A 25,896-nucleotide genomic window follows, 5' to 3' on the forward strand; every position below is an offset into this window, starting at 1 on the left:
TCACTTCTTTGGACAGCTGGTTGTCCAATTCAGTGACACATATAGTTTCTTGAATTGTTCCTTTCTTTCTTTCTAGAGTGAGAACTAAGCGGAAAGAATTTTCTAGTTGAAGGTTTGAATTAATGAATGAAATCGAGAGCCACCAATATGGCTCTGAGAAGATATACTATATGTTGTGCTAGAATTAGAAGTGCATGTGGTGGAAATAGATTTGCATTTCTGGGAAAGGTGCATGCTATTGAACATCCTTTTATGTGGTGCATCCTCAATTGATATGAGTGTCACGTATCAAACCAGATAGTCAACATTTGTGAACGACTGTGTTTAGCAAAGCTCAAGATTTAAGGTTTTTTAGACTTTTGTAGAAAGCACTTCTGCTAGAAGCATTTCAAGTGGTTTATGAAGAACACTTTGAAGTGTCACTTGAATAATTTAAGCACGTACTTGACGTTTATCTAGAAAGCACTAAAAATGGTTTTTATAATTTAAAAGCACTTTTCCTTACTTTTATTAAGGAAACACATTTTTAGTCATTTCAAAAGCACTAACAAAACTTGATACATCAATGTGGCCTTCACAGAAACAATTAACTTATCAAAGAGTGTCCAGACAATTTCTGGACAGGCAGTTTGGCCATTTCCATATAGAACATGTTCTTATGTGGCACACGTTTTATTGATCGAGTCAGTTTGTTATTAATATATACATGATGTTTTGTAGATTTGTTTGTTTGTTCGTTTGTGGTATGGATATGGACCAAAAGCTGTCCAGCAAGTCTTTCTTTTCTTTATCCCTGTAGGCAAGCACTAATCCTAGTTACTTTTTGTCATGAGGTAATCTGATGTCAAAGATTATGACCCATCTATTTAATTAGGAAATCAGATTTCATTATGCGATTTAAAGGGGTTTTCAGATAGTCTTTTTGCATTTGGGTATGTTGGTAGGTGAGCTTCTTGGATATCAATTCATTCACAGTCCCTCCATAATTGTTGGACACTTCACCATTACACGTTTAATTTCTTGTTGAAATGGATCTATCGGCTTGATGCAGCCAGGCAGTCCATATTTGTTCCCTCTCTCCCTTTCCTCTAGGGCATGTTTAGTGCTATTTTCTTCAGTATATATCTATATAAATATGTTTTTGGATTTCTTTTTCTCTCAAAAAAAGAAAAAGAAAAAAAGAAATCCAAGTATTTTCTGTATGGTCACCTGCTAATACTGCCTGAAGTAACACTAAAAGATTTTGTCAAACTCAAATCACTTTTGCCTAATTTAAAATGTTACTTCAATAAGGTCTAATCTGTGAAAATGGTCTTAACTTGCCTATGACACCTTGACAATGTATGTAAGAAAACCATCATCCTTCTTATAATTTAAACTCTCATTTTTATTTATTTGTCATCGTAAATTAGTACGCAAAGTTTCACCAAAAGAAAAAGTCATACTTTTGAGGTTTGTTTTTTATATAGACACGGATGAGTTGAAAAATGTCTATGAAGGAAAGAAATTAAGTCATTCAATTAAAAATTGATTAATTAGCTCATAACTTGACTACCTACCAGGACCACCAATCACATCAAAGCAGATTAAATATCAACCTAACTAAGTGACACATATTTTGAATCATAAAAAATTTCACCCTTCAAAATCAAGTGCAAACTAAAAATATACAAATTTATTCAATTGATTAAGATGCTATATATGATGAAACCATATTGTCATAACAAATATTCCAATATATAGTGTGGTTTGTTAAATGATTGTACGTATCTAGAAGAGTTTTTTGAATTTAAATTTTCGACGAATCTCATTACCTAAAAACATAAGATAAGAAATCAAAAGCTAGTCGGTCCAGAATTATTTTACAATCCAAAGTTACTGCTCTCTAACTGGTAGCAGCTTGAGTGACATTGCCACATTTTTTTAACTTAGAACAACTGCAGAAACAAAATCTCCATTGTCTTTGAATTATATATATCGCATATTAAATTGTACCAATACCATTTTTATGATTTATTTAGTTCCCACTTTACACTGGGTTGCGTGGTCTGCATATGAACACCAATTCAAGTAATTGCAAATCGAAGTAAAAAAAAGGACATGGTGTCAATTATGCGTAATTCTTTATTATTTCTTATAAAAGCCATTTGCTTTGCGTTATTTAATTAATAATATACATAGCTTTTAAAATGGAAAATCTCCCACATTTTATTATGTTAAAGTTGTGACATGGTTAGGGTCGGCTATGAGGGGAACTCATTGAGGCGGCCAACTTGATCCCCAATTTTTCTATAGTTTTGCACCTAAAAATGTAAGAATTATGTCAATGGGTTACAACTCAATTGGTTGAGCTTTTTCACCTCTCCATCCATGTTGGCAAAAGTTTGAAACTCAAGATACGCAATGAATATTTTTGTAACCCCCCTCGCCTAATCAATTGTACCCAAAAAAAAGGAAAATATTATGCTTACCACATCAACTATATGCCACATTTTTAATACCATCTAAGTTGCTAAGGTGGACATCCAACTCATTAAAATTAGATTAGATTAGATTATAATTTTTTTTAGTACAAGCGATTAGGAAAGCAATATGTTTTTTTAGTAAAAATTAGATTATATCAGTTTGTCAAACACATCCAACCTTTTTTTTTTTTAAAAAACTTTATTTTATAATTATAAATTAAAATAAGAATTTATATGGATCGCAATCATTTAGCTCAATACGTCCTCTTTCCACAATCTTTTATCAAAAACAAATCCTGTGGCCCCAACTATTTTCTTCAAATTTTATTTTCCCACCAGGGTTTTATTTTATGAATTAAATAAACTAATCCCAATTAAAATGGCTAATCTTTCGCAGTTGATCCAAAGTTAACCCAACACATTATAAAAACCCCCGCGCTCTCCCACCAAAACCAGAGGAGAGAGTCAGGAAACAAAGTCCACTCCTCAACCTCATCTCTCCACCCTCTCAAACAGAAACCCCCTCAACCAAAATGAAACTCAGGCTGTGGCACAAACTGTAAATAACCCCAGTTCCAAGCCCCCTCTCTTTTGCACAATTCCCTAGTTAAAGCACACATCGTCGTAGATAACCGCGACATGAAGTTCTTGTTGGAGTTCGTGTCTTGCTGCGGGATCGCACGTCCGGCAACAACAGGCGAGCAGGCTCCTCTCTCCGAAGAGACCAGCTCGCTTGTGCCTCGCCGAATGCACCGGCGCAGGAAGCGGGGAAGGCCCGGGAACTCGGGCTCCACGTCACCAAATTCGGTAGAGTGGAGGCCGTCGCTCACCTCGATTTCCGAGGACAACGTTGTTGCGATGGTGGTGGATCGGACGGCTGAGGTTGAGCGAGCCGTGAAGAGGAAGAGCGGCCAGAGTCGGACGATAGCTCAGGTCCGCAGCCACGGCGAGGATTACGGGTACGTAAATAGTAAAAAAGTAAAACTGTCCGTTGCTTTGCCATTTAACGAAACGACAACGCAAGGTCCAGAACTTGTATTTGGTGGTAGGTGTATGTTATGGCTAATGATGTTAATTTTTTTGGGGTGGAATTTTCAGGCGAGCTTCACTTACGACGGCGATTCCGGCGTTCTCTCCGACGCCGTTTATGTTTTGATGGGATTAAATTAACAGTCAGCTATTGTTGATGCTCGAAATTGGGTGAGAGAGAGAGAGAGAGAGATAGAGTGTTGGTGTGTGTATATGAAGTTTTAGGAAAATAACAATTAAGTACATGTTGAAAGTTTCTTGTATTGTGTACCCTCATACTCAATTAGTGCAATTGTATATTTCCCACCATTGTTATTAAGTTTTCATTTTCTCTCCTTTCTTTTGTTGAAGAAAAAAATGACATGGTGAAGAAAGAAATTGTTACAATTACAATTACAATAATCCATGAATTTAAATTAGCTCAGTGATGTATTTCTTACCAAGATTGAAAGAGGTCTCACTTTCGAATCTAGTTATAGCCAAAATAAAACAAAACAAAAAAAGAGTTCACCCGCACGATACAAAACTCAAATCTTGAAAATCCAAACCAATGTCCTAATTTTTCTGAACAAGGTGAGTCTTTGAGTTTGGTTGGTTATGTGTCAATAGATATCAATTTCTTTCAAGACATTGAGCTCATCAAAAGTTTTTAATTTTATAAAGCGAGACATAAGTCTTGAGGCCTACGCCTTTCGAAACTCTGTATCACCTTAATCAGAACAAAATTATGGGTCATTAAATTGTTTCATAAAACACCAAAATGGAGTTGAAATTATCAGCACTATTTAAACATATATCATTACACACTCAAAACCCATTTATAAACACACAAAAAGTTGAATTTTGGGTGTGTTTCTATGTTTAAATATGGATAAATACATGTCATTAAATTAATAGTACAAAAACAACACTGTGGATCTTGGAGCCAAGATTCTAAAATCCAAAAGCAATGATCTTAAGCCCACTCAACTAACCCATATTCTTTTATATATAAAAAACCCTCATTTTTATTAAACATATTGGAGTAAGACCAAACAGAATAATGAAAAAAAAGAACAGGGGACCCATAAAATGTTAGAGAACGAAAATTTTGGAAGTTGTGTGTTCTTTTCTTGGGGTTAAATAAAAATCCATCCTACATTGTAAAAAACGCTGTTTTGTTCAAGAACAAATATACGTTTCTAAGAAAAACGGTTCATGTCATCAAAGACGGCATCACGCACACCAAAATAGTAACACTACTGGGTTTTGATGTTTGATTATTTCTATACTTTTGCAGGAAAAGAAAGAAGAGATGCCAATAAACAAATATTTTTTTGGTTCTTTGGGTTGGTCCAACCAAGCTTGTGTATACTTGGTATACTGTTGGATGCTCATGACACGAGCACTGGTTTTTATAACGTAGAAACTAGCTACAAAGTCTGCAGTGTTAGAGCAGGATCTTCATTTGGCCTGCAAGATTATAAGCAGTATCGTTCGTAGATCATCGAATGAATCTGTTCCTCAACCGCAACATAGTCCAGAGTCTAGTCATTTACTTACCTATTTCTTCGTTGCTTTTATTTAGGTTTATATATGTTGCAAATGGAGAGCATTATTTGTTGTTTCATTGGGCTTAATTAGTTACACTTTCTCTTGACTTGAAGCTTGGAAGGATTCAAACGCCAACTGGATTGGGAGAGTCAAGCCCAATAATAATAGTTTATATAATTGTCAACTCCTAATGGCACTGGCAAGAGGCAAAAGCTGGGTCATATCCAACTCAGCCCAATGCAGACATATTTGGTCTAACAAAGTCATGGAAGTTGAGGTATCTCTCTCTCTCTCTCTCTCTCTCTCTCTCTCCACGATAATCTAAATTATAAAGGAAAGGAGAGTACAAACTACTAAGGTGTTATGTAGGATTCTTAAAATACCGTTTTCCACTTAGTTAGACCCAAGGTGACTTGAGATCTCTCTTCTTATAATTATGTTGGGAGTGGGGTTAAATCCAAGCCATCGTCCATTAAACAGTTGACGATTATATGGCAGGTTTGGCCTTTTTGGGAGAGAAGCAAATTGCAATTAAAAATGAAAAACAATATGTGGTGTTGTTTTTGTTAATCTTAGGATAATTTTCCCTAATTCTCAACTTTCTCTTTAAAATGGGATTATTTGAGGGGTGTGTGAAGAATTAAGAACAGAGTAAAAGAAAGGTTGGAATTGTATATTTCATTCATGCTTGTACAGTGAGAATACCACTGTTTATATACACTTGAAAAGAATAATCTGGAATAGAATTGGTTACAAAGAATATGGAGATGATGACAGGTGTAGGATGGATATATGACTAGTAAGTTCCTTCTCTTCTAGAATATTGCTGAGCTGGAGATTGTATGCATTGGATTTGCTGTGTATTTGCACCTATGATTGTGTACTCTGTTTATCATCCCCCCGCAAGCTCATAGTGGGTAACCCAGTGATGAGCTTGTCGCTGAGAGTGTGAAAACGATCAATTGAAAGGCCTTTGGTAAGGATGTCGGCTAGTTGAGAGTGCGAAGGAACATGAAGAATGGAAATGGCCTTGGCAATGACCAAATCCCGAATGAAGTGATAGTCAACTTCAATGTGTTTCATTCGAGCGAGGAAAATAGGATTGGCAGCAAGAGCAATGGCGCTAATATTGTCACACAAGAGCAATGGTGGGGAGGGCAAAGAGATGTGCAATTCTCTCAAAAGTGTGCATAGCCAGAGAACTTCAGCAATGGTTGTGGCTAGGGCTCTATATTCGGCTTCTGTCGAAGAATGAGCAACTGTTTGCTGCTTTTTGGAGGACCAAGATATTAGATTATTGCCAAGAAAGATGCAAAACCCAGTTGTTGAGCGACGATTGTCAGGACAACCTGCCCAGTCGGCATCACAATAAGCTGTGAGTTGAGAAGAACCTTTGCTGAGATGAATGCCATAAGTGGGGTTGGATTTGAGATAACGAAGAATTCTTTTGACGGCTGTGAGGTGAAATGTAGTAGGAGCATGAAGGTATTGGCAAACTTGGTTGACATCATAAGTGATGTCTGGCCGAGTCCATGTCAAGTATTGGAGGGCACCTACAATGGATCGGTAAGCGGTGGGACCAGACAATAGAGAACCTGTTTGGGAGTCTAATTTGGAGATGGTGGCTGGAGATGGGGATGGTTTGGCATCAATCATGTCAGTCTTTTTGAGGAGATCAACAGTGTATTTTGTTTGGCTAAGAAAAAGCCCTGACAAATCACGGTGCACTTCTAAGCCCAAGAAGTAGTGGAGGGGTCCCAAATCCTTGATTGCAAATTGTTGACGGAGTTGGGAAATAAGAGAGGTGCAGTAGTTGGAGTCACTGCCAGTGATGACAATGTCATCAACATAAACAAGTAGAAAAGTGGCAGAGGTATCGATTTTGATAAACAAAGATGTATCGGCAGTGGATGTCTTGAAGCCCAAGGAGAGAAGAGCATCTTGTAGTTCCTCATACCAAGCACGAGGAGCCTGTTTAAGGCCATACAAGGAACGATGCAACTGACAAACATAGTGGGGATAGGAAGGATCTGCAAAACCTGGAGGCTGCATCATAAACACCTGTTCTTGAAGATGCCCATGGAGAAATGCATTGGACACATCAAGTTGGGAGATTGGCCAATTGTTCTGGACAACCAATGACAGTAGAATCCGAATGGTTGTCGGTTTGGCAACGGGGCTGAAGGTTTCAGAATAGTCAATGCCCTGAAGTTGGTTAAATCCCTTGGCGACAAGCCGAGCTTTATAGCGCTCAATGGATCCATCAGCATGCTGTTTGATCCGGAAGACCCATTTACAACCAACGAGGTTGTGAGCATTACTAGGAGGGACAAGGGACCACGTTTTTGTTGTACGAAGAGCAGCAATTTCATCTTGCATGGCCTGTAGCCATTTGGGGTCTTGGGCTGCCTGTTTGTATGTAGAAGGGATTTTGGGAGAGGAGGAAGTGGTAAGGTAAGCCTGCGGAAATGGATGACGGGTGAGAAAGGTTTTTGGCTTGGTGATACCGGATTTGGATCGAGTTTGCATGGATGTGTGTTGGAAGGAGGGGGCGGAGGAGCGGGAAGAGGTGGAGGTGAGGGTGGGATTGGGGCTGAGGTTGAGGATATTGGAGACCGAGGTGGGGAATGAGGTTGGGTAGAAGCAGGGCAAGGGGGTTGGGAGTTAAAGAAGTAGATTGGGGAGGAGGAATGAGAAGATATGGAGATGAGGGAGGAGGGGTAGAAGCCTGGGAAGCTGTAGGGGAAGGGCGTGGCTCAGTGAAGGGAAAATGATGTTTGTCAAATACCACATAACGAGAAACATATACACGGCCAGAACTCTGATCAAGGCATCGACAGCCTTTTTGATGGACACCATAGCCAATGAAGATGCAGGGTTTGCTGCGAAATTCGAGCTTGTGAGAGGAATACGGACGGAGCCAGGGATAGCAAGCACAGCCATACGCTTTGAGAAATTGGTAGTCAGGAGTACAGTTGAACAGTTTCTGCAATGGACTTGTTTTCTGCAAGGAAAGTGAAGGCAATCGATTGATTAGATATACGGATGTCTGAGCAATTTCAACCCAATATTTGATTGGCAGATGAGACTGCGCAAATAGGGTGCGAGTAAGCTCAATTATATGTCGGTGTTTACGTTCAGACATGCCGTTTTGTTCAGGGGTATGAGGGCATGTAAGTTGATGAATGATGCCATGAGAGGCTAGAAATTGTCGAAAGTGTGTGCTAGTGAACTCACCACCGTTATCACACCGGACTGTCTTAATTTTCATATTAAATTGATTTTCAACCAGAGACTTAAACTGCTGAAAAACCGGAAAGACATTAGTTTTAGTGTGAAGGGGATAAAGCCAAGTAAATCTTGAGAAATCATCTATGAAAATGATGTAAAATCGATATCCAGATACAGAGGGAACAGGGGAAGGCCCCCAAACATCGGTGTGTATTAATTCTAAAGGAGAGGAAGTAGTGGTGCTAGATGTGCTAAAAGGTAACTTGGAACTTCTGCCTAATTGACAGTCTTGACAAATAGATGGATGAGCTGAAGAGCGGTGGAGAGGAAGACGATAGTGAGAGATGATGTATTGAACGGTGACGGAGGAGGGGTGGCCCAGACGCTTGTGCCACAGGGAAGAGGAAGCCTTGGTACTGAGAATAGCAGCAGGTGGAGACTTGGGAAAAATTGAGAGGTTGATAGGATATAGATGGCCATCAGTGGGGCCACGATAGAGAAGGCGTCCCGAGGCTAGATCCTTCACAAGACATTCAAAAGGAGTGAACATTAGTATGCAGTGGTTATCACAAACAAAGCGATGCACAGATAACAGATTTTGAGTAATGCGAGGGACATGTAAAATATTGTTCAATTTAAAAGAGGAAGAAGAAGCAGAGGCTGTGGAGGAACCAGTATTGGCAATCGGTAAACCTTCACCACTACCAACGAGGACTTTGTCATTGCCTTGATAGGGGAGCTGGTGAGAGAGATTGTGAAGGTCGGGAGTGACATGGTTGGTTGCACCGATCTGCATACCAGAGGGAGCCTGGAGGGGGAGGAGAGTGGGTGGCGATCATGGCGGTGAAGCGAGCAGGAGGGGAGCGGCCTTGATAGGCGAAGTTGGAGCGATGGCGACATTCGATGGCGGTGTGGTTGGGTTTGTTGCAAATTTGACATCTGATTTTAGGGGTTTGACTGAAGCGATTGTGGGATGAGTGGGAAAAGGTATTGGGCTGAGAGAGGTAAGGTGGAGTAGATGGGGTGGGTAGGAGAGGTGGGTTGGACGTGTATTTGGGAGGATTTGGGCCGGGAGAAGGGCGGGAAGAGATGGGCCTGAAATGAACAGAGGTATGAAAGGCCTGAAAAGGGGCAGATGAGTTAGAAATGGGATTTAGGGTGTCACGTTGTAAAATTTCAATCTCTTCACTAATCAGGAGACCATGAAGAGCATCAGGGTCGATGGGGTCAGAGCGGACTTTGATCGAAGTACCAAAAGAGTCATACTCAGGTGGGAGGCCACGAAGAATGTGAGCAATAAGGTCAAGATCGGCAAGGGGAGCCCCGGCGGCTGCTAGACCGTCGGCAAGAGCCTTGATTTTTTCAAGATAGAGCATCATCGGGTCAGATCCCTTTTTCAGGGTTTGGAGCTGACCCTTAAGCTGAAGGATATGGGAGCGAGTGATGGCAGAGAAGCGTTTCTCGAGGTTGTCCCAGAGAGATTTGGCGGAGGAGCAACCGACTGTATAAGGGAGAACAGACTCAGAGATGGCAGCGTGGAGCCAAATTTTGCAGGTACGATCTCTGGCAACCCATGTAGGATAAGCGGGATTAGATTCAAGGGTAGAAAGAAATTGGGGTGGGCATTGGTCAGAACCATCAAGAAGGCCATAGAGGTCAGCATTCTGCAGAATGGGAGTGAAGAGGGATTTCCAGAGAAGATAGTTATCTCTGTTGAGTTTGACAGGGATGAGAGTGGCGATGTGGTGGGAGGGAATGACAGAAGCCGAAAAAGGAGAGAGAGAAGAAGAGGAGGAAGAAGAGGAAGGAAGAGGTAGAGAGTCAGAGGAGGCCATAGGATAGTACCGTAGGGTTTTAGGCGGCTGATACCATGTGAAGAATTAAGAACAGAGTAAAAGAAAGGTTGGAATTGTATATTTCATTCATGCTTGTACAGTGAGAATACCACTGTTTATATACACTTGAAAAGAATAATCTGGAATAGAATTGGTTACAAAGAATATGGAGATGATGACAGGTGTAGGATGGATATATGACTAGTAAGTTCCTTCTCTTCTAGAATATTGCTGAGCTGGAGATTGTATGCATTGGATTTGCTGTGTATTTGCACCTATGATTGACTACTCTGTTTATCAGGGTGGTCATGCATGATTGGCTCCTGATTGCAAACGATCAACAATACATAACATACTCAAGAATATCAAAGCTATATATTTTTATATCATGTGAAGCTAACAAACTTATTCTAATCAAGTAGTTTAGATTTAGAAAAATTGAAGCAGAAAAAAAATGCAGAAACACGACACTAATTATTAACTCACACTTCTGCAAGCACCCTCCCCATCCTCCATCCCAGCCATAGTGTCATACAAAGGCTTATTAAGTGTCTCAGGCAAGTAAAACGCAAACACACCTCCGGCAATCCCACACACCGCAAACACCGCAAACGGAAAACCCCCGCCCAAAACCACCACAAACGGCGACAGGATTGCCCCCATTTGTGCCGCCTGCGTGGCACAGCCAAGCGCGGCATTCCTCACAACCGTGGGGAACAACTCCGTCGTATAAATAAACAACAAGTTGTAAGTCCCGCCATCCCAAAAATCCCCAAAATCCCACACACCATCTTAACCACCTTCCACACCCCAGCATTCCCCACAAAGCTCCCAGCAAAACAAAACACCCCACTAAACCACAACGTCCCGATCGCCAAGGGCTTCCTTCCGTACTTGTCAAGCAATATTGCCGTGATCGTGAAAGCTGGCATTTCCGCCACGGCGTTGAGCAGAACGTTGATGTAGAGGTTGGTTTCAAGGTTGACGACGTTCAAGCTCAGCCCATAGTACACGACGGAGCATAAGAAATTTATGGCCACGGCTAGAAATAACCTCATTCGAGTCATTGGTAGCTTGACGACATCAATTAGAGAACCACTTATTGCGTCTTTGCTGTCCAAAAGTTCCTTGTAAGTTTGATCTTCCTCGTTTGTTGTAGGACTATCGTTGTTTGCGTCTTCATCTAGGGTTAGGACAACTCCCTCAGGAAGGTGTTTGTTATTGGACTTGGCAATGGCGCGCATTAGATTCATGGCTTCTGTTATTCGACCTCGTACGAGGTACCACCTTGGTGACTCAGAGACAAATGGGAGGACGGCGAGCAAGAAGAGCAGGGATGGGATGGAGGAGGCAATGTAGAGTTCGCGCCATTGTGGGAAAATGTAGGCTATGCCGGAGAGGATTGCGATCCCGGTTGAGAAGAAGTAGAATGTGGACATTCCTGCTGTGCCCCTCTTTGTGGGGCCCACTGGCTCGGTGGCAAGGACAAAGGCGCAGAGGCCTACTCCGCCCGTGCTGAAGCCGGTAAGGAGGCGGAGGAGGACATAGATCCAGTAGTTTGGGGAGAAAGCTGTTAGGCAACCGAAAATGGTGTTCATGATGCATACAACGGTTAGGGAGCCTTTTCTTCCTAGGAATGAGTCTGAAAGGTGGCCAAAAATTCCCGCACCTGGAATCAGTGTGTGACAAATGTTAGTAGCCAGTTGAAATATAACACGGAAGGCATAGTTTCAGATATCAATCTACAATATTTGATACATTGTTATTATTTAATAACGTCGATAAAATTAATACTAATAATATATCAACTATTGTAAATTAGTAATCTCTATAACAAGCTAATTAATAGCTAAGGAATATAAATATTAGAACCACGAATAGCATTACACAATCAAATTTAATGAAAGGAGAAAAAAAAAAAAAAAAACTTTGAGGACGATGTTACATACTGGGCTGGGAAAATGATAAATGACATGTTGCAATGATCCGGCACCAAATCGCATTCTGTACGAATTTTGATGCTAATTTTGTGTATGATTCAGTGCTCACTAGTCTCTTTCGTGGGGCTATAATTAAAACCATGATCGCGACTGCTATGATATTATCTGTGGTATAACATTCAAAATCTTCATCTACCATTCTTGAAGAACTCAGAGGTTCACGACTCATGGTCAGCTGACCAATTGCCTGTTCAGGGATAATTGTGACACTTAATGTCCACCTACAACTATGGCCAGTTATTTGGGCACACCTGCAAGTAAAAGGAGAGGGCTGCTATATGCTACATGTTAAGTCCTAATGCATGTAGTTAGGCTACTGCATGCATGTTTGTCTCTAAATATTTAAAAAAAGAAAAAAGAAAATTGAAGACCTTTGTACTTTACCTTTTAAAAGTAGAATCGATAGTTTAAACTACAGGTTAGAAGACTTCTCAAACACACAATTAAGATGTCATGAGATTCGAACTTGAGATTTTTGATTTACAAGTCAAGACCCTTTCAACTGAGGGGCTCCTTGACTTCTTTTCTTTTTCTTATTTGGATAATAGAAGTTTGTAAGTGAGTAACATTTTACGTTCTCTTTTCAGCAGTGCAGCTTTTGCTTTTGGAAGACTCGAGAACACAAAGTGTCAAAAGGAAAAAGAGAAAGTTAAAGATAATTTTAATTTTAGTATTTTAGTGAAAAAGCCTGGAATTGGTCCTAGACAATTGAGTTCACTTTCGAAAAGAATGGGACCACCTCCAATCTTTTTCACTCTTATTTCCTTTCCCTCTTCCTTTATGGTACCATCACTGGGATCAGGAATATATGCATATATATATTCGTGCACAAAAACAGAAAAAAAAAGAAAAAAAAAAGAAAGAAAACAAAAGAAAATAAATATTTGTGCAAAAAAACAGAAGAAAATAAACATAAGAAAGTTTCCCTTGTTTGTTTGGATATATTTATAACCTAACTGATGTACTTCATGTTCGATATGCAGAAGACCACGTGAGAGGCTCAGGCCTGTTAGTATCTTTTCCAAAAGCATCCGCATATTTTGACTTGATTCACGCTTAATTCATTTCAGTTCAGTTCTCTCCAAAGTCGAGAAAGATGTATTATTATGAATTTTTATTCAACGATATTTTGTAGATGAACACGGGGCATATCGGATTCAAGTGATATTTTACAGAGATAATTATTGAATAAATATCTATAAAATAGATTGTTCAGATTAATAAAAGACAATACGAAATGAACTTTATAAAGATATCAAATAAACTTATTTGAGTATGAATTGAAATTCTCAGTATATATCTTTGTTTTAATATTACACTTTTGTTCGCAACTATTATTTTTATATATTTTGCTGCTCTCATTACGAAGAAAGAGACAAAACTACTAGCCGCCACTGATAATGATAACAATATAGAAGCCTTTTAAAAACACTTTAGTAATCTCATGGCATCCTATCCATAAGGAAATGAGTCCAAGTTTATGGCCTAAATACGAGATGGTCTATTTTCCATCTTTAACTTTTTTAAAAAGTACTAAAAAGTTTACACCAGAATTATGCTCTGTTTATTTATGTGGTTGGCTTCTAGTGAGTCGTGTTCAATGTTTTTTGGGAGACTTTGGAAAAACCCAAAGGAGAGAGAAATTTTGTAAAAAGAAATGACAAATTTCTTATTTAGTTTTGAATTTCTAAGAAATCATTTACACTTGCATGTCTTTGATTTGAAAGTTGAGAGGTTTTCTGTCCTTTTAAAAAGCTTTATTTTTCCAAAAGTGAAAATTTTTTTATGGTTAAAACCTAAATTTACTATGTTTTTTTTATGTTGCTTCATTGAAATTCCCTCTTTTATTGAAAAAGAAAAAAAAAGAAAAGTACTAAAAAAAACTTTCTAAATAACTCGTTTGCAACCAACAATAGCATCCTATATACATATAACATGATGCACATATTTGCTTATATTTTCACTAGTAAGATAAATAATTACTGGTTCTATTTTTCTGTTTTTAATTTAATCATTGACATACGAGACGTCTACATTCCGGCAATGAAAAAAAAATTATTTGTACCATTTTTACTCAACATAACCTAATATATTTTGAAATACAAGGCTCATTATTATATTCTTTTATAGTAAAATGTGATCAATAAATACGACGTCGCTCGCATATTTTATATATATTCGCATCTATAACAGGCGCACATAAAATTAATGTATATCATATTTGTATGCTCGTGATCTTTGCACATTTTGGTCAAAGCACATGTAACATCTTATCATCGACAAATTCGCTATCAAACAAGTTGGTTCCAAAACGTAATTAAATTTTGGCACTCGTTTCAAGTTTATCTTATTTGTTGTTTAATGTCCGTCGTGATCGATCTAATTTAAATTTAATTATTAATGTGGCCGATTATTTTGCATGATCAATATGAAATCGGTTGATTTTCGGAACAACAAAAACAAACAGATAAATGAGAGAGAGAGAAAGAGAGAGAGAGAGAGAGAGTAGGACAACTGACCAATCATACAGCCACCGAAGAACAAGGCCTGAGCCAACCCAACCTTATACTTCTCCTCACAAACCAACCCCCATTCAGCAACGGTCGAGCTCCCTAGACCGCCGGTCCACTCCCAAGAACCGGGCTCGAGCCCACAAACGGTCCTGGCCGTCACATCGCAGGCAGAGCCAGCTGCTCCACCCAAGCACCTCCAATCCGGTTCACGATCCGCAAAAATCATGACCATGGTGTGGAAGGCCTCCAGAGCCCAGGCCAAGCTGGTCAGCACAAAGTGCCTCATTTGCCACGGGCCAAACTGCCCGCAGTATTTTTGGAGCATGTCGTCGATGCACAGCTTCTCTGATTCGCGCTCTTCGGTGGGTTTTCTCGTCGGAGAGAAGAGGTTTCCGGAGCTCGGGGCTCCGGTCATTCGAATCAGATGATGACAAGGTGGCCGGCATGTTAAGTGGCTAAATTTCTCTTGTAGGAGTTGGTGGCGATGGGTGCGATGGCGGCGTTTTTTATCATGTGAAAGTTGAATATACGCTAACTTGCTAAGCCTTTTTATATGTGTAAAAACCATGTATGGGGGAAAACAGATACATGCTTGTGCTTTACCTCGTCATTAGGAGCGTGATACCTTTGGCTTGACACGTGGAGGGCATTCCAGCCCTTGATTTGTTGGACTATGGTTTTTGATTGAGATGGGTTTTGTAGGGTGGGGTCTTTGAAAGAAGGGAGCTTGCGTAGATTATGGAATGTTCTGGGGATCTTTTTTCTTGGCACTAACCCACTTTTCATGGAGATAGTTATTTTCAGCAACGAGTGTTTTGTGTTGTGTAAATCAAAAGATTTGAAGGACAAATGGTGGTGGGTATGTGTGGGTCGTAAACTCCTAGCCCAAAAGAGAGAACGAGAAAGTTGGATACAAAATTTTAAAAAATAAAATAAAAGAAAGAAAAACAGAAAAAGAAAAGGGTTTACTTTAAGCTTTCTCTTGGGATTCTTCCACGGACCTGAAATAATCATTCTTTTTGTGAATCACAGTTTGACACATATGAAAAATAATTGATCAAGAACAGGACAAAAAAAAAAACTTATGTACACATTTCACACTGCTATTAGCAGAAATGTAAAACTCCTATTTACATGATAAGGAACGAAGTATTTCCTTTCTTCCACCATCTGTTATGTTCCCTACTCTTTTTTCGTTCGAAATTTCATACATTTTGGTGAGATATTTGTTATCTTGGGTTACAGCTTAAAGATGTCTTAAATTGTAATACATCTATGCATCGAAAGGCCTTTTTGATGGGAGAGCATGCCAAGAAGGCAGGGATGGACTGGGCCTTTTGGTAGTGGGCTATGGTTGATATTACAGAAGGCCTTTTTTTATAAAAAAAACTAGGCTTTTTTTTGGTCTGAAAAAAAAAAAAAAAAAAAAAAACTAGGCTAGAAATGAATTATTGCTATAGAAAAAACTAGGCCTTCTTTTCATTTTTGGTGGTATCAACTAGGCTATAGCCCAGTCGAGCTCTTTTTAATTTTTTTTGGTGGTTTCTTAATTTTACATTAAGATATATTAAATATTGCTCTTATGTTTGCAAAGCAAAGTGTCTTTCAGCAGTACACTTGCTGAAATTTTCTATTTTGCTAAGGATACATTTACTTGAAGAAATTAAAAGAAATATGCTGGCCGATTCAATACAGTGCACTGAGCTCATTTTTGTGCAAAGACTGAACAAGATTGAAATCTAACTTCGCAAGTTTCAACAAAGCTTCATTGTGTGAAGCTTCATCTTGGTAGATTGACATGTAACGCCTGGCACATACCCTCTCTAGATCTTTTCGCAAGGGTCTCTCCAAGGCTTGAGTGATTTGTTCTGCATGTTCGTAGCTTACATGAGCTTTTGCAGCAGAGTCAAGGTGAGTGGTGGTGAAAGCAAGAGCTTCATCTAGTATTTCTTCTCCCTGTATGCCTAGATGCCCGGCTTCATAAAGGCTTAGCATCCCCGGAACATCGACAATTAAGCATTCCTTGAAGCTGCCATTTTCGTCTTTGAACTTGTTGAACACATCTGCTTGATTATCATAAAAATGAACAGGCATTAGTTGGCCAAAATCAGTCACATTACACTCCACTACATGATAATTTGTTGATTAACTTACCACATGAAACCTTATATCCATGTGTTGTCTTAGTAGCCGGAAACCAAGAGCAACGTTGTATAGATCTCCATCATCACTAAAGTCATGGTCATGAAATGCAGCATGCATACGCTCCAACGCTTCTTCCTTCAATTTCACTTTCAAAATGGTATGACAAACCAAGGCGTTGGATTGCATCAATCAACTTGAGCTGATGTGAAAAGTCACCTGCACTAGTTGTGAATACTTGCCTCCTCACTACTTCTCTCAGCTCCTCAACTTCTTCATGGTTCTGGGCATTTGTTATCTGCGGCCAGCAATTAATTAAATAAGAAAAACACTTGTGATTTTTTTTTTTTTTGGAGAAAAATAAACATGAATATATAATTTGCATGAGATTACAATGTCTTGGGAATCATAGTTCATAAACCGATCTCCCCAAATGCTTGGTGGGAAATTTGCCGTCCGACGAATAATTTCGGGCTTAGATTGGGCTGCTGCACAAACTTGGATAGACATGTTTTGCTGTTTTTCCTTTGGTAGATAAAAATCAGACGGCACTTATTAGTACTGTTTTCTATACGCTTCGAGCTTTGCTACGAAACTATGAAACACATTGATGGTAGACTCATGTATATATAGGTAAGGGTTGGGATATAAGATTATTGCAAAGCAAGAATAGAATCGTGAATAGCAGAAGATAGATTCATATAAACCATATAATAATTTTCAAAGCAATAATTTCCACGGCTAGGGGCCCTCCTTTTTCTGAGTGCGGGGATACATATTATCTTTTGGGAGCTTCAGTAATATACCCAAAACATGACTTTAATTATAAAAAAAATCATAAATGGAATGCACTTTAGAAACATAATCAAAAACCATTTACTACATACGAAATTAGTATTGAAGTTCCTATAAATTACATCTTTGCCATTTATTAATTTAAAACAAGCCCATCCAAGATTAAAAAAAAAAAAAAAAAAATCCAAACTTCAAAAATAAAATAAAAAATCACCAAAACCAAGGGCCTGTCCCCATGACCCTTCATTCTCCATCAAACCTCCGCAAACCATGTTATAGAAGTACATTGTTAATACCATGTCATAAAAGTACATTGTTAATACCATGTCATAAAATACATTATTAATACCATGTCATAAAAGTATATTGTTAATAACATATCAGAGAAATACATTGTTAATACTATATCATAAAAGTACATTGGTAATACCACGTCATAGAAGTACATTGTTAATACAATTTCATAGAAAAAATATTATTAATATAAGATATATTTAGTCATATACCATTCTTAACACTAAAACTATAAATAAACCCTACTCCATTTAGTTTTTATAAACATACTCAAAAAAAGCCCAAAAATGATAGTTGGACCTATTAAATTTAATTTTAATTATTAAATTACTTTGATGCCTTATTGAGTGTTTTGGGCTTTTTTGTGAGGTTTTGGGGTTGGATTTGTTTTAAAAAATCAATGACAGTTTTGTAATTTAAAGGAAGTTAAAAGCCTTTTTGTTATGTTATAAATGAGCTTTGGGTGTGTTTCTAAAGTCCATTTCATATATGGTTTTTTTATTTAAAATTTTATAATTTGGACTCCTATATTGGATATAATAGTGAATCTCCCTTAATATAATTTCATAGAAAAATATTTTTAATACCATTTCATACAAAAAAACTCAAACATACCCAAAAAAGCCTAGCAAGACATCCGATATACTTTGCAACCACCTCTAATTGTCCATAGTTTCACTAGATATAATTGCAAAGGCAAAAGGAAATACCTCTACAAGAAAAAAAAAGTACACTATTAATGCTATGTCACAGAAGTACATTGTTAATATTATGTCATAGAACTATCTTCCTAGTAAAAATCACATTTTGCATATTATAAACTTCAAGTGCACAACTATATATAGAGCAAAATATAGAGCATGCTTTGTTATTGAAAATCTGTTAATACTATGTCATAGAAGTACACTATTAATACTATGTCATATAAATCAACTCAGTTGCAGGGTGTGAACAGTATAACAACTATTCATACCACTTATTGGAAGTTAACAACTGTTCATACCACTTACAAATAACAAATTGTATACTACAAATCAACTTACCAGCTTGTTGCAATTTACATGAGTCATATATTAGATCCACAACCACCCAAAAAGCCAAAATTGACTTTTAAGGTGGCCGGCATGTTAAGTGGCTAAATTTCTCTTGTAGGAGTTGGTGGCGATGGCGGCGTTCTTTATCATGTGAAAGTTGAATATACGCTAACTTGCTAAGCCTTTTTATATGTGTAAAAAGCATGTATGGGGGAAAACACATACATGCTTGTGCTTTAGCTCGTCATTAGGAGCGTGGTACCTTTGGCTTGACATGCGGAGGGCATTCCAGCCCTTGACTTGTTGGACTATGGTTTTTGATTGAAATGGGTTTTGTAGGGTGGGGTCTTTGAAAGAAGGGAGATTGCGTAGATTATGGAATGTTCTTGGGATCTTTTTTCTTGGCGCTAACCCACTTTTCATGGAGATAGTTATTTTCAGTGACAAATGGTGGTGGGTATGTGTGGGTCGTAAACTCCTAGCCCAAAAGAGAGAACGAGAATGCTGGATAAAAAATTTTTAAAAAGAAAATAAAAGAAAGAAAAACAGAAAAAGAAAAAGGTTTACTTTAAGCTTTCTCTTGGGATTCTTCCACGGACCTGAAATAATCATTTTTCCTGTGAATCACAATTTGATACATATGAAAAATAATTGATCAAAAAAAAAAAAAACTTATATACACATTTCACACTGCTATTAGTAGAAATATAGGAGCTTCTACTTACATAATAAGGAATGAAGTATTTCCTTTCTTCCACCATCTGTTATGTTCCCTACTCTTTTTTCATTCGAAATTTCATACATTTTGGTGAGATATTCGTTATCTTGGGTTACAGCTTAAAGGTGTCTTAAATTGTAATTCATTTATGCATTGAAAGGCCTTTTTGATGGGAGAGCCTGCCAAGAAGGAGGGGATGGACTGGGCCTTTTTGGTAGTGGGCTATAGTTGATATTACAGAAGGCCTTTTTTCTAAAACTAGGCCATAGAAATGAATTTTGCAAACAGTTCTTCTTAATTTTTTGGTGGTATAAACTAGGCTATAACCCAGTCGAGCTCTTTTTAATATTTTTTTTTTGGTTTGAAATTTATTGCCTGAAGATAGAGCTGGCATTTTCTATCGAGAAACCGCAAAACCACAAAAATCAATTGTATTTTCACAAAGGAACCGGCATGTCAGGAAAATCGACCGCAAATTGTGGTTTTTTTGTCGATGTGATTCTGCATATCTAAAGATTGCGGTATACCACAATATAATTTTAATAATTATTAAAATAAATATTTATAAATATTTGAGATTGAAATTGCAATTACAATTTTACATTAAGATATATTAAATATTGCTCTTATGTTTGCAAAGCAAAGTGTTTTTCAGCAGTACACTTGCTGAAATTTTCTTTTTTTTAGCTAAGGATACATTTACTTGAAGAAATTAAAAGAAATATGTTGGCCGATTCAATACAGTGCAGTACTTGTCTATGTTCTTTTTTTTGTTGATAGAAAGTTTTGTAATGTTTTTTTGTTTGTTTGTTGAGAAAATGGATTTCATTAACATATCAAGATTACAATACAAGATGTGGCAGCGTGCACATAAGATGGCCTCATTAAAATCTTTGAGGAAAATCCAAAGGGATAAAACCTCAGAGGAGGAAAGAGAACCACACACGCCATAGACTATATAGAGGAGTCATACAAAACTAAAACTGGCAGGACGATTATCATAGGGACAGTCCCATATATAATCATAAGGGTGGCACATCAAATCAAAAAGCAAGATCCTCTTGACTAAGACCATAATGTGCAATACGATTGGCAACCCCATTAGTAGTCCGGAGAACATAGTGAACAAAATAAAGATGGCACAGAAGCCAGAATATGACGAACATCCTCCACTGACAGGACCCGCCGAATTTCTTGAGCAAGGACGGACCTTGCCTAATTACGACATCACCGATGTCGGGCCACTTACTAAAGACTGAGACTTTCTACCAAAAATTTGTGAGTCTCCCCATAAATTGAACATTTCCCAAACTTCAACTTGCTCAAAATTTACAGTTAATAAACCAACCAGAGCATGCATTAAAAGCAGTTAAACAATTTACAACAAAGGCCTCCGGCCTCACAATTTAAACCCTAAGCGGGTAATATAGAGCATATCTAAGAAATTCAAATACAACATAAACAAAGTTCCACTGGAAAAGAAAGATGAAGGAGTCCCTACAAAGACTCAAGGTTCGGAAGCACCCGATCCGGCTCGATCATGCGGAGCTCATCACTACTGGCTGGGGGGCGCAAAATAGAAAATTGTGAGTGGATAAAAATAAAGTTCAGTTCAAATAAATCAACGTAATATAACCCCACCGTTAGAAAATCATGCAAGAATTCCAAATGCATCTTAAAATCGTCATAAGCAAGTATATGAACATATACTAAAATAATACCGGATACCAAGTCCGAAATCCGTGAACAACACTTCACAAACCCACCATTCAAAACTTAAAAGTCCCGAAAGATTAAGCTCTCGAAAACTTACCCACTGGCACGACCGGCGAGGAAGTATCTTTACTGAGAAACAAGAACGAATGAATATTCATATGTATAAATATGTATAATAATATATAATATAATAATAATAACATATCTATATAATTATAACCAACATTTAGTTGTACCGGGGAAACAATCCAACCGGGGGATTGTTTGACTAGTCAACATGGCAGAGCCATTCCTCAATTCACCATGTGACTAGGGAACGAGCCTTCCAACTGGTGGACTAACTCTCAGCCAGCACGTACAGCCGAGATACTCAAAGCTTGTACACGCTGAAAAACCAGTCCTAGGCGCGCAGACTACTCCAAATCCAGGGTCTACAACAACATCCCCCCAAGTGATTATATTCAGAACACAATTTGCAACGTGATCATTTCAGCACACCATTTGTGAAACGTGATTACACTAGCATATTTCCCAAAAATCTACGTTGTTTGCCAAATTAGAAACACAAGGGTACTTAAAGCTACATGTGCAACATATGTGTTTAGTGTTGTAAACAAATCATTGCAGCAGAATCCTCAATAATGCTATGGATATCTATTAATGCATATATGTATACCTTCATTGAAAATTTCACAGTTCAAGGGACACAATAGAAGAAAAAACCTAAATAAAAACAAAAACAAATCTAATCATGAGTCACGTTATCCCCTTAAAAGATCAATATGTCTTGTCAATAATTGTCTCCTTCAAGAGGTAATATTAAAAACAAATTTGATCATGAGGCACACTATCCCCTTAAAGAGACAATATGTCTTGCCACCGGCCTAATCTTAATCTGGAACTGAAAATTGACATAGGAACAGGATACAACAAGGAAAAATCTTGGAAGAATTGATTTTATAAAAATTACAACAGACAAGTTAATTGAATCAGTTCAAATAAGAAACTTGACAGCTAAAAACAAGTCAAAATGGTACAAAACACTTGTCACTCAGATTGATTCCACAAATTGACTAAAGAAAGACAAATAAATCAAAGGAAATAAACAAGCCCAAAAGTTATTGCGAAAAATGCATGCATATTACATAATATGAACAACTATTGAAAGCAACGTATCTGAATCTAGATAGCTCTAAAATTATTGTTTAGATATCTCAAGGTAAGCCATTTGAGTATATCCATTAAATACAAAAGGATCGAGTCTGGTTAAACCAAGTTGTTGTAATAAGACATGAGTATCTTGGATGAGTCCCAATTATAGAAGGGTGGGATCTTTTTATGGGATTTGGTATTTATATCACCAACTCAAAAGTCTTACACAATACATCATTTAACGAAATACCTCAAAATCGGTAAGTTTTTTTAATACCACCGTACTTTTTTTTTTTTATCTTTTAAAAGTCCTAATTAAATACCACTAGACTGGGATTGATGATTTAAAAATTCTAATTAAATACCAATAGATTTTTTTTTTATTACTTGTGCAACATTGTATTGAAATGTTATATGGCTAAACAAATTTAAAATGTTATGTTTCAGAAATGAATTTTAGAGCACTTCTACCCATTTGCCATGGCAAAGGGCAAGAGCAAGGCAAGAGTTGTTACTATTCACATTAATAGTGGCAGCCATTGCATAAGGTTGTGGTGTTTCCACCCATTGCCATGGCAACCACTATTCACATAAGATATGAGGAGAGGAATTTGTAAAGAGTTTTGGTGTAGCAAGTGAAGAATACGACTAAGTATTTATTTTAAAAAAATCTGAAATTTTGTGTAGATTTTTTTAAAAAATTTTGGTTGCTGACGTCATCCCTAATGTCAACAAACCCAGGCTAGAGCACAGCTGGTTTTGCTGAGGGCTGGCTTAGTTTCGTCCAGTATGCCCTGGCAGCTTCACCGCTGGAAGACGATTTGGGGCTTGAGCCCTTCTGCCCTGTCAAGGGCAATCTACTGGAACGCTCTTATAAACGGTAGTTTAGATTTACATTCTAACACATAATTAGTCAGTACCTACAAAATTAACAATTGTTGTGAGACTGCCTATCAAATTAACAATAGAGCATTATCATGCATAAACATGGCGTCCATGGAAGAATCCCTATTGTGGAGGCTCATTACCCAGTGTCATTTGTACGGAATTACTACCTCGGTTGGACATTTTCATATAAGCTCTACTTCTTACTGCATAACTGCAGTTGCATCTAATACTTTTAAAAGTTAATATTATTTCTGATTAGGATATTGATGATCATCGATATCATCATAAAATTCAAAATTATTTATTTTTCTTTTGGATAATAATATTATGTTTCTAAAGCTTCAACTAACACTGACATCAAACAATATTAATCGTTCCTGCATAAATTAGTGACTAAACACTTCTAGGTATCTTGCAATTACCAGATAAGGAGTTAGTAATCATGTAGGGAAATTGCTTAACAGAATCCAATTGCTTTCTCTTCAATTTGTATCTTATGGCTGGCGATTGCAATTTATACATACAAGGTAAAAGGCCCCATTTAGGTTATTCATCTAGAGTTTTCAAAAAATAAAAATGTACGACCGGCCCTGAATAATAGACAACAATAGAGGAGATTAGTTTTCATAATTTCAGAGAGTGATGTTATTAGAATTGAGAGAGAGTACACGCGTGACTTGGTGTATATAGGATATAGGACTATAGGCTTTTGACCATAGTACTATAGGCTATTGGCCTTTTTTGTCTTATAGCTCTTGCCTACTTAGTGGGTTCATAAGACCCGATATTGACCTTCTAGTGAGTTTATAGGACAACAATCTAATTGGCCCTTAATAGCTCGTAGCTTGTTGCTTGTTTGCTTATAGAGGACCAATTTGGCATTGCTTCACTTTTAAAAAAGGTTGTTTCTGCTATGCTTTGAAAATAAAGTAAAGCAGCTCCATATTTGGGAAACAATATTTTTAAAAGTGTTGTTAGTACAAAAAGCAATGTCAAAATCGTTTGATAAATTTTAATATAAAACTGTTGTAAATGTGAACAATGACTAAAATAGACATGATGTTGAAAGTATTATGGGCTAATCATGTGGTGGTAGTGGTGGCGATGGTGAAAGAGATGGTGGTTATGGTAGTGGTGGTGGTGGGGATGGCAGTTGTGGAGGTGGAGGTTGAGGAGGAGGTGGTGGTGGTGGTGGTGCCAGCATGGTGGTATAGAGTTAGGGTAAACGACTAGTAATTCAGGCCTAGTCAATCAACCTGCTTTGATATCGAGGAGGCTATAATGAGGAGTTTAAAGTGAGGAGGCTTTTTGAGGAGGTTAATCTCACCATCAACAAATGTAAAGAAATCATGGGACTTAAACATTTTAAATGTTTTGATGGTGGGATTGGCCTCCTCAAATAGCCTTCTCACTTTAAACTCCTTATTGTAGCCTCTCCCACTATGATATTATGTTAAATTTCAGAGAGGCGGGCTATCGGCCTGTTACTAGCAATACCGATATTGTCCCTAAGTTGATCACCTACAAAGCCTAGTAGATATGGGGTTTTGTCACAAAAGGTCTCGGTGATATTAGTTGTGGAACCACTCATTATATAGGATATTTATTTTGTCAAATTTCCAATGTGGTGGGACTTTAGATTCTTCAACAGTTTAATATGCAATTCAATTAATAAACATATATGTACTTATCATTGATCCTACGAGGAGAAACTCTATAACCATGTAATTCAATTAAATTCAATATGGCCAGCTATTATTTTTTGGGTTTGTTTATAGAAACTAATTGGTGTAGGGTTTATCTATATCATTAGTGCTAAGAATGGGTATATGACTAAATATCTCTATAGATTTTTGGTTCTTTTCTCCAAATTTGTCAACCAATTTATTGTTTGAGTTCATGGAGATTTGTGATTTTGTTGTAGGTGGTGAATACACATAAGACAATTGTCAGATTAATTGATTAGGACTTTGTGTTTTGATTAATTGATTGGAGTTTTGTGTTTTGATTAATGAATTAAGAATGAAAGTAGTATCGTTTAATTTTTTTGGTGTTATTTTCATATGAAACAAATTTCGTAACTTTTATATCGTGACTCCAAAACTCAACAATCCTGGATATGCCATTGGAACCATTATTTCTTTTGTTGAAAGGGAGAAGTTATAGTGTAGTGGGATAATAGATATTTGTTGTAGCTAGAAAACATTAATTACTATTTTTTGCTTTTTAACATTTAGTACCACAAAAAATCTATGTTGTTTGCCAAATTAGAAACACAATTTAAAGATACATGTGTAACATGTGTTTACTGTTGTAAACAAATCATTGCAGCAGAATCCTCAATAATGCTATGGATATCTACTAAAGCATATATGTATACCTTCATTGAAAATCTCACAGTTCAAGGGACACAATAGAAGAAAAAACCTAAATAAAAACAAATACAAATCTAATCATGAGTCACGTTATTCCTTTAAAAGGGCAATATGTCTTGTCAATGATTGTCTCCTTCAAGAGGCAATAGTAAAAACAAATCTGATCATGAGGCACG

General features: G+C 37.5%; 3 protein-coding genes across 3 annotated transcripts; 1 reads left to right on the forward strand and 2 right to left on the reverse strand.

Annotated features, from left to right (window-relative positions):
• The first annotated feature begins 2,900 nt into the window (after positions 1-2,900).
• Positions 2,901-3,830, forward strand: LOC103326360 (uncharacterized). The gene is made up of 2 exons (XM_089048159.1): positions 2,901-3,424; positions 3,564-3,830. Exons 1-2 carry the CDS (start codon positions 3,105-3,107, stop codon positions 3,619-3,621), a joined length of 378 nt encoding a protein of 125 aa, XP_088904285.1. The 5' UTR covers positions 2,901-3,104; the 3' UTR covers positions 3,622-3,830.
• A 6,616-nt stretch (positions 3,831-10,446) lies between these two features.
• On the reverse strand, positions 10,447-15,183 carry LOC148918840 (organic cation/carnitine transporter 4-like). Its single transcript, XM_089048956.1, is given in 4 exon segments — positions 10,447-10,851; positions 10,854-11,762; positions 14,613-14,980; positions 14,982-15,183. Coding segments are annotated over 4 exon segments (1,629 nt in total). The 5' UTR covers positions 15,053-15,183; the 3' UTR covers positions 10,447-10,570.
• Positions 15,184-16,292: 1,109 nt separating this feature from the next.
• Positions 16,293-17,258, reverse strand: LOC148918841 ((-)-alpha-pinene synthase-like). Its single transcript, XM_089048719.1, has 3 exons — positions 17,142-17,258; positions 16,920-17,046; positions 16,293-16,732 (listed from the first exon to the last, which is right to left on the reverse strand). The coding sequence occupies exons 1-3, from the start codon at positions 17,256-17,258 to the stop codon at positions 16,293-16,295; spliced, it is 684 nt and encodes a 227-aa protein (XP_088904845.1).
• Between the last annotated feature and the right edge of the window lie 8,638 nt (positions 17,259-25,896).

This window comes from Prunus mume, linkage group LG3 (genome assembly GCF_029339155.1).
Source record: "Prunus mume cultivar Tortuosa linkage group LG3, ASM2933915v1, whole genome shotgun sequence".
Lineage (NCBI taxonomy): Eukaryota > Viridiplantae > Streptophyta > Magnoliopsida > Rosales > Rosaceae > Prunus > Prunus mume.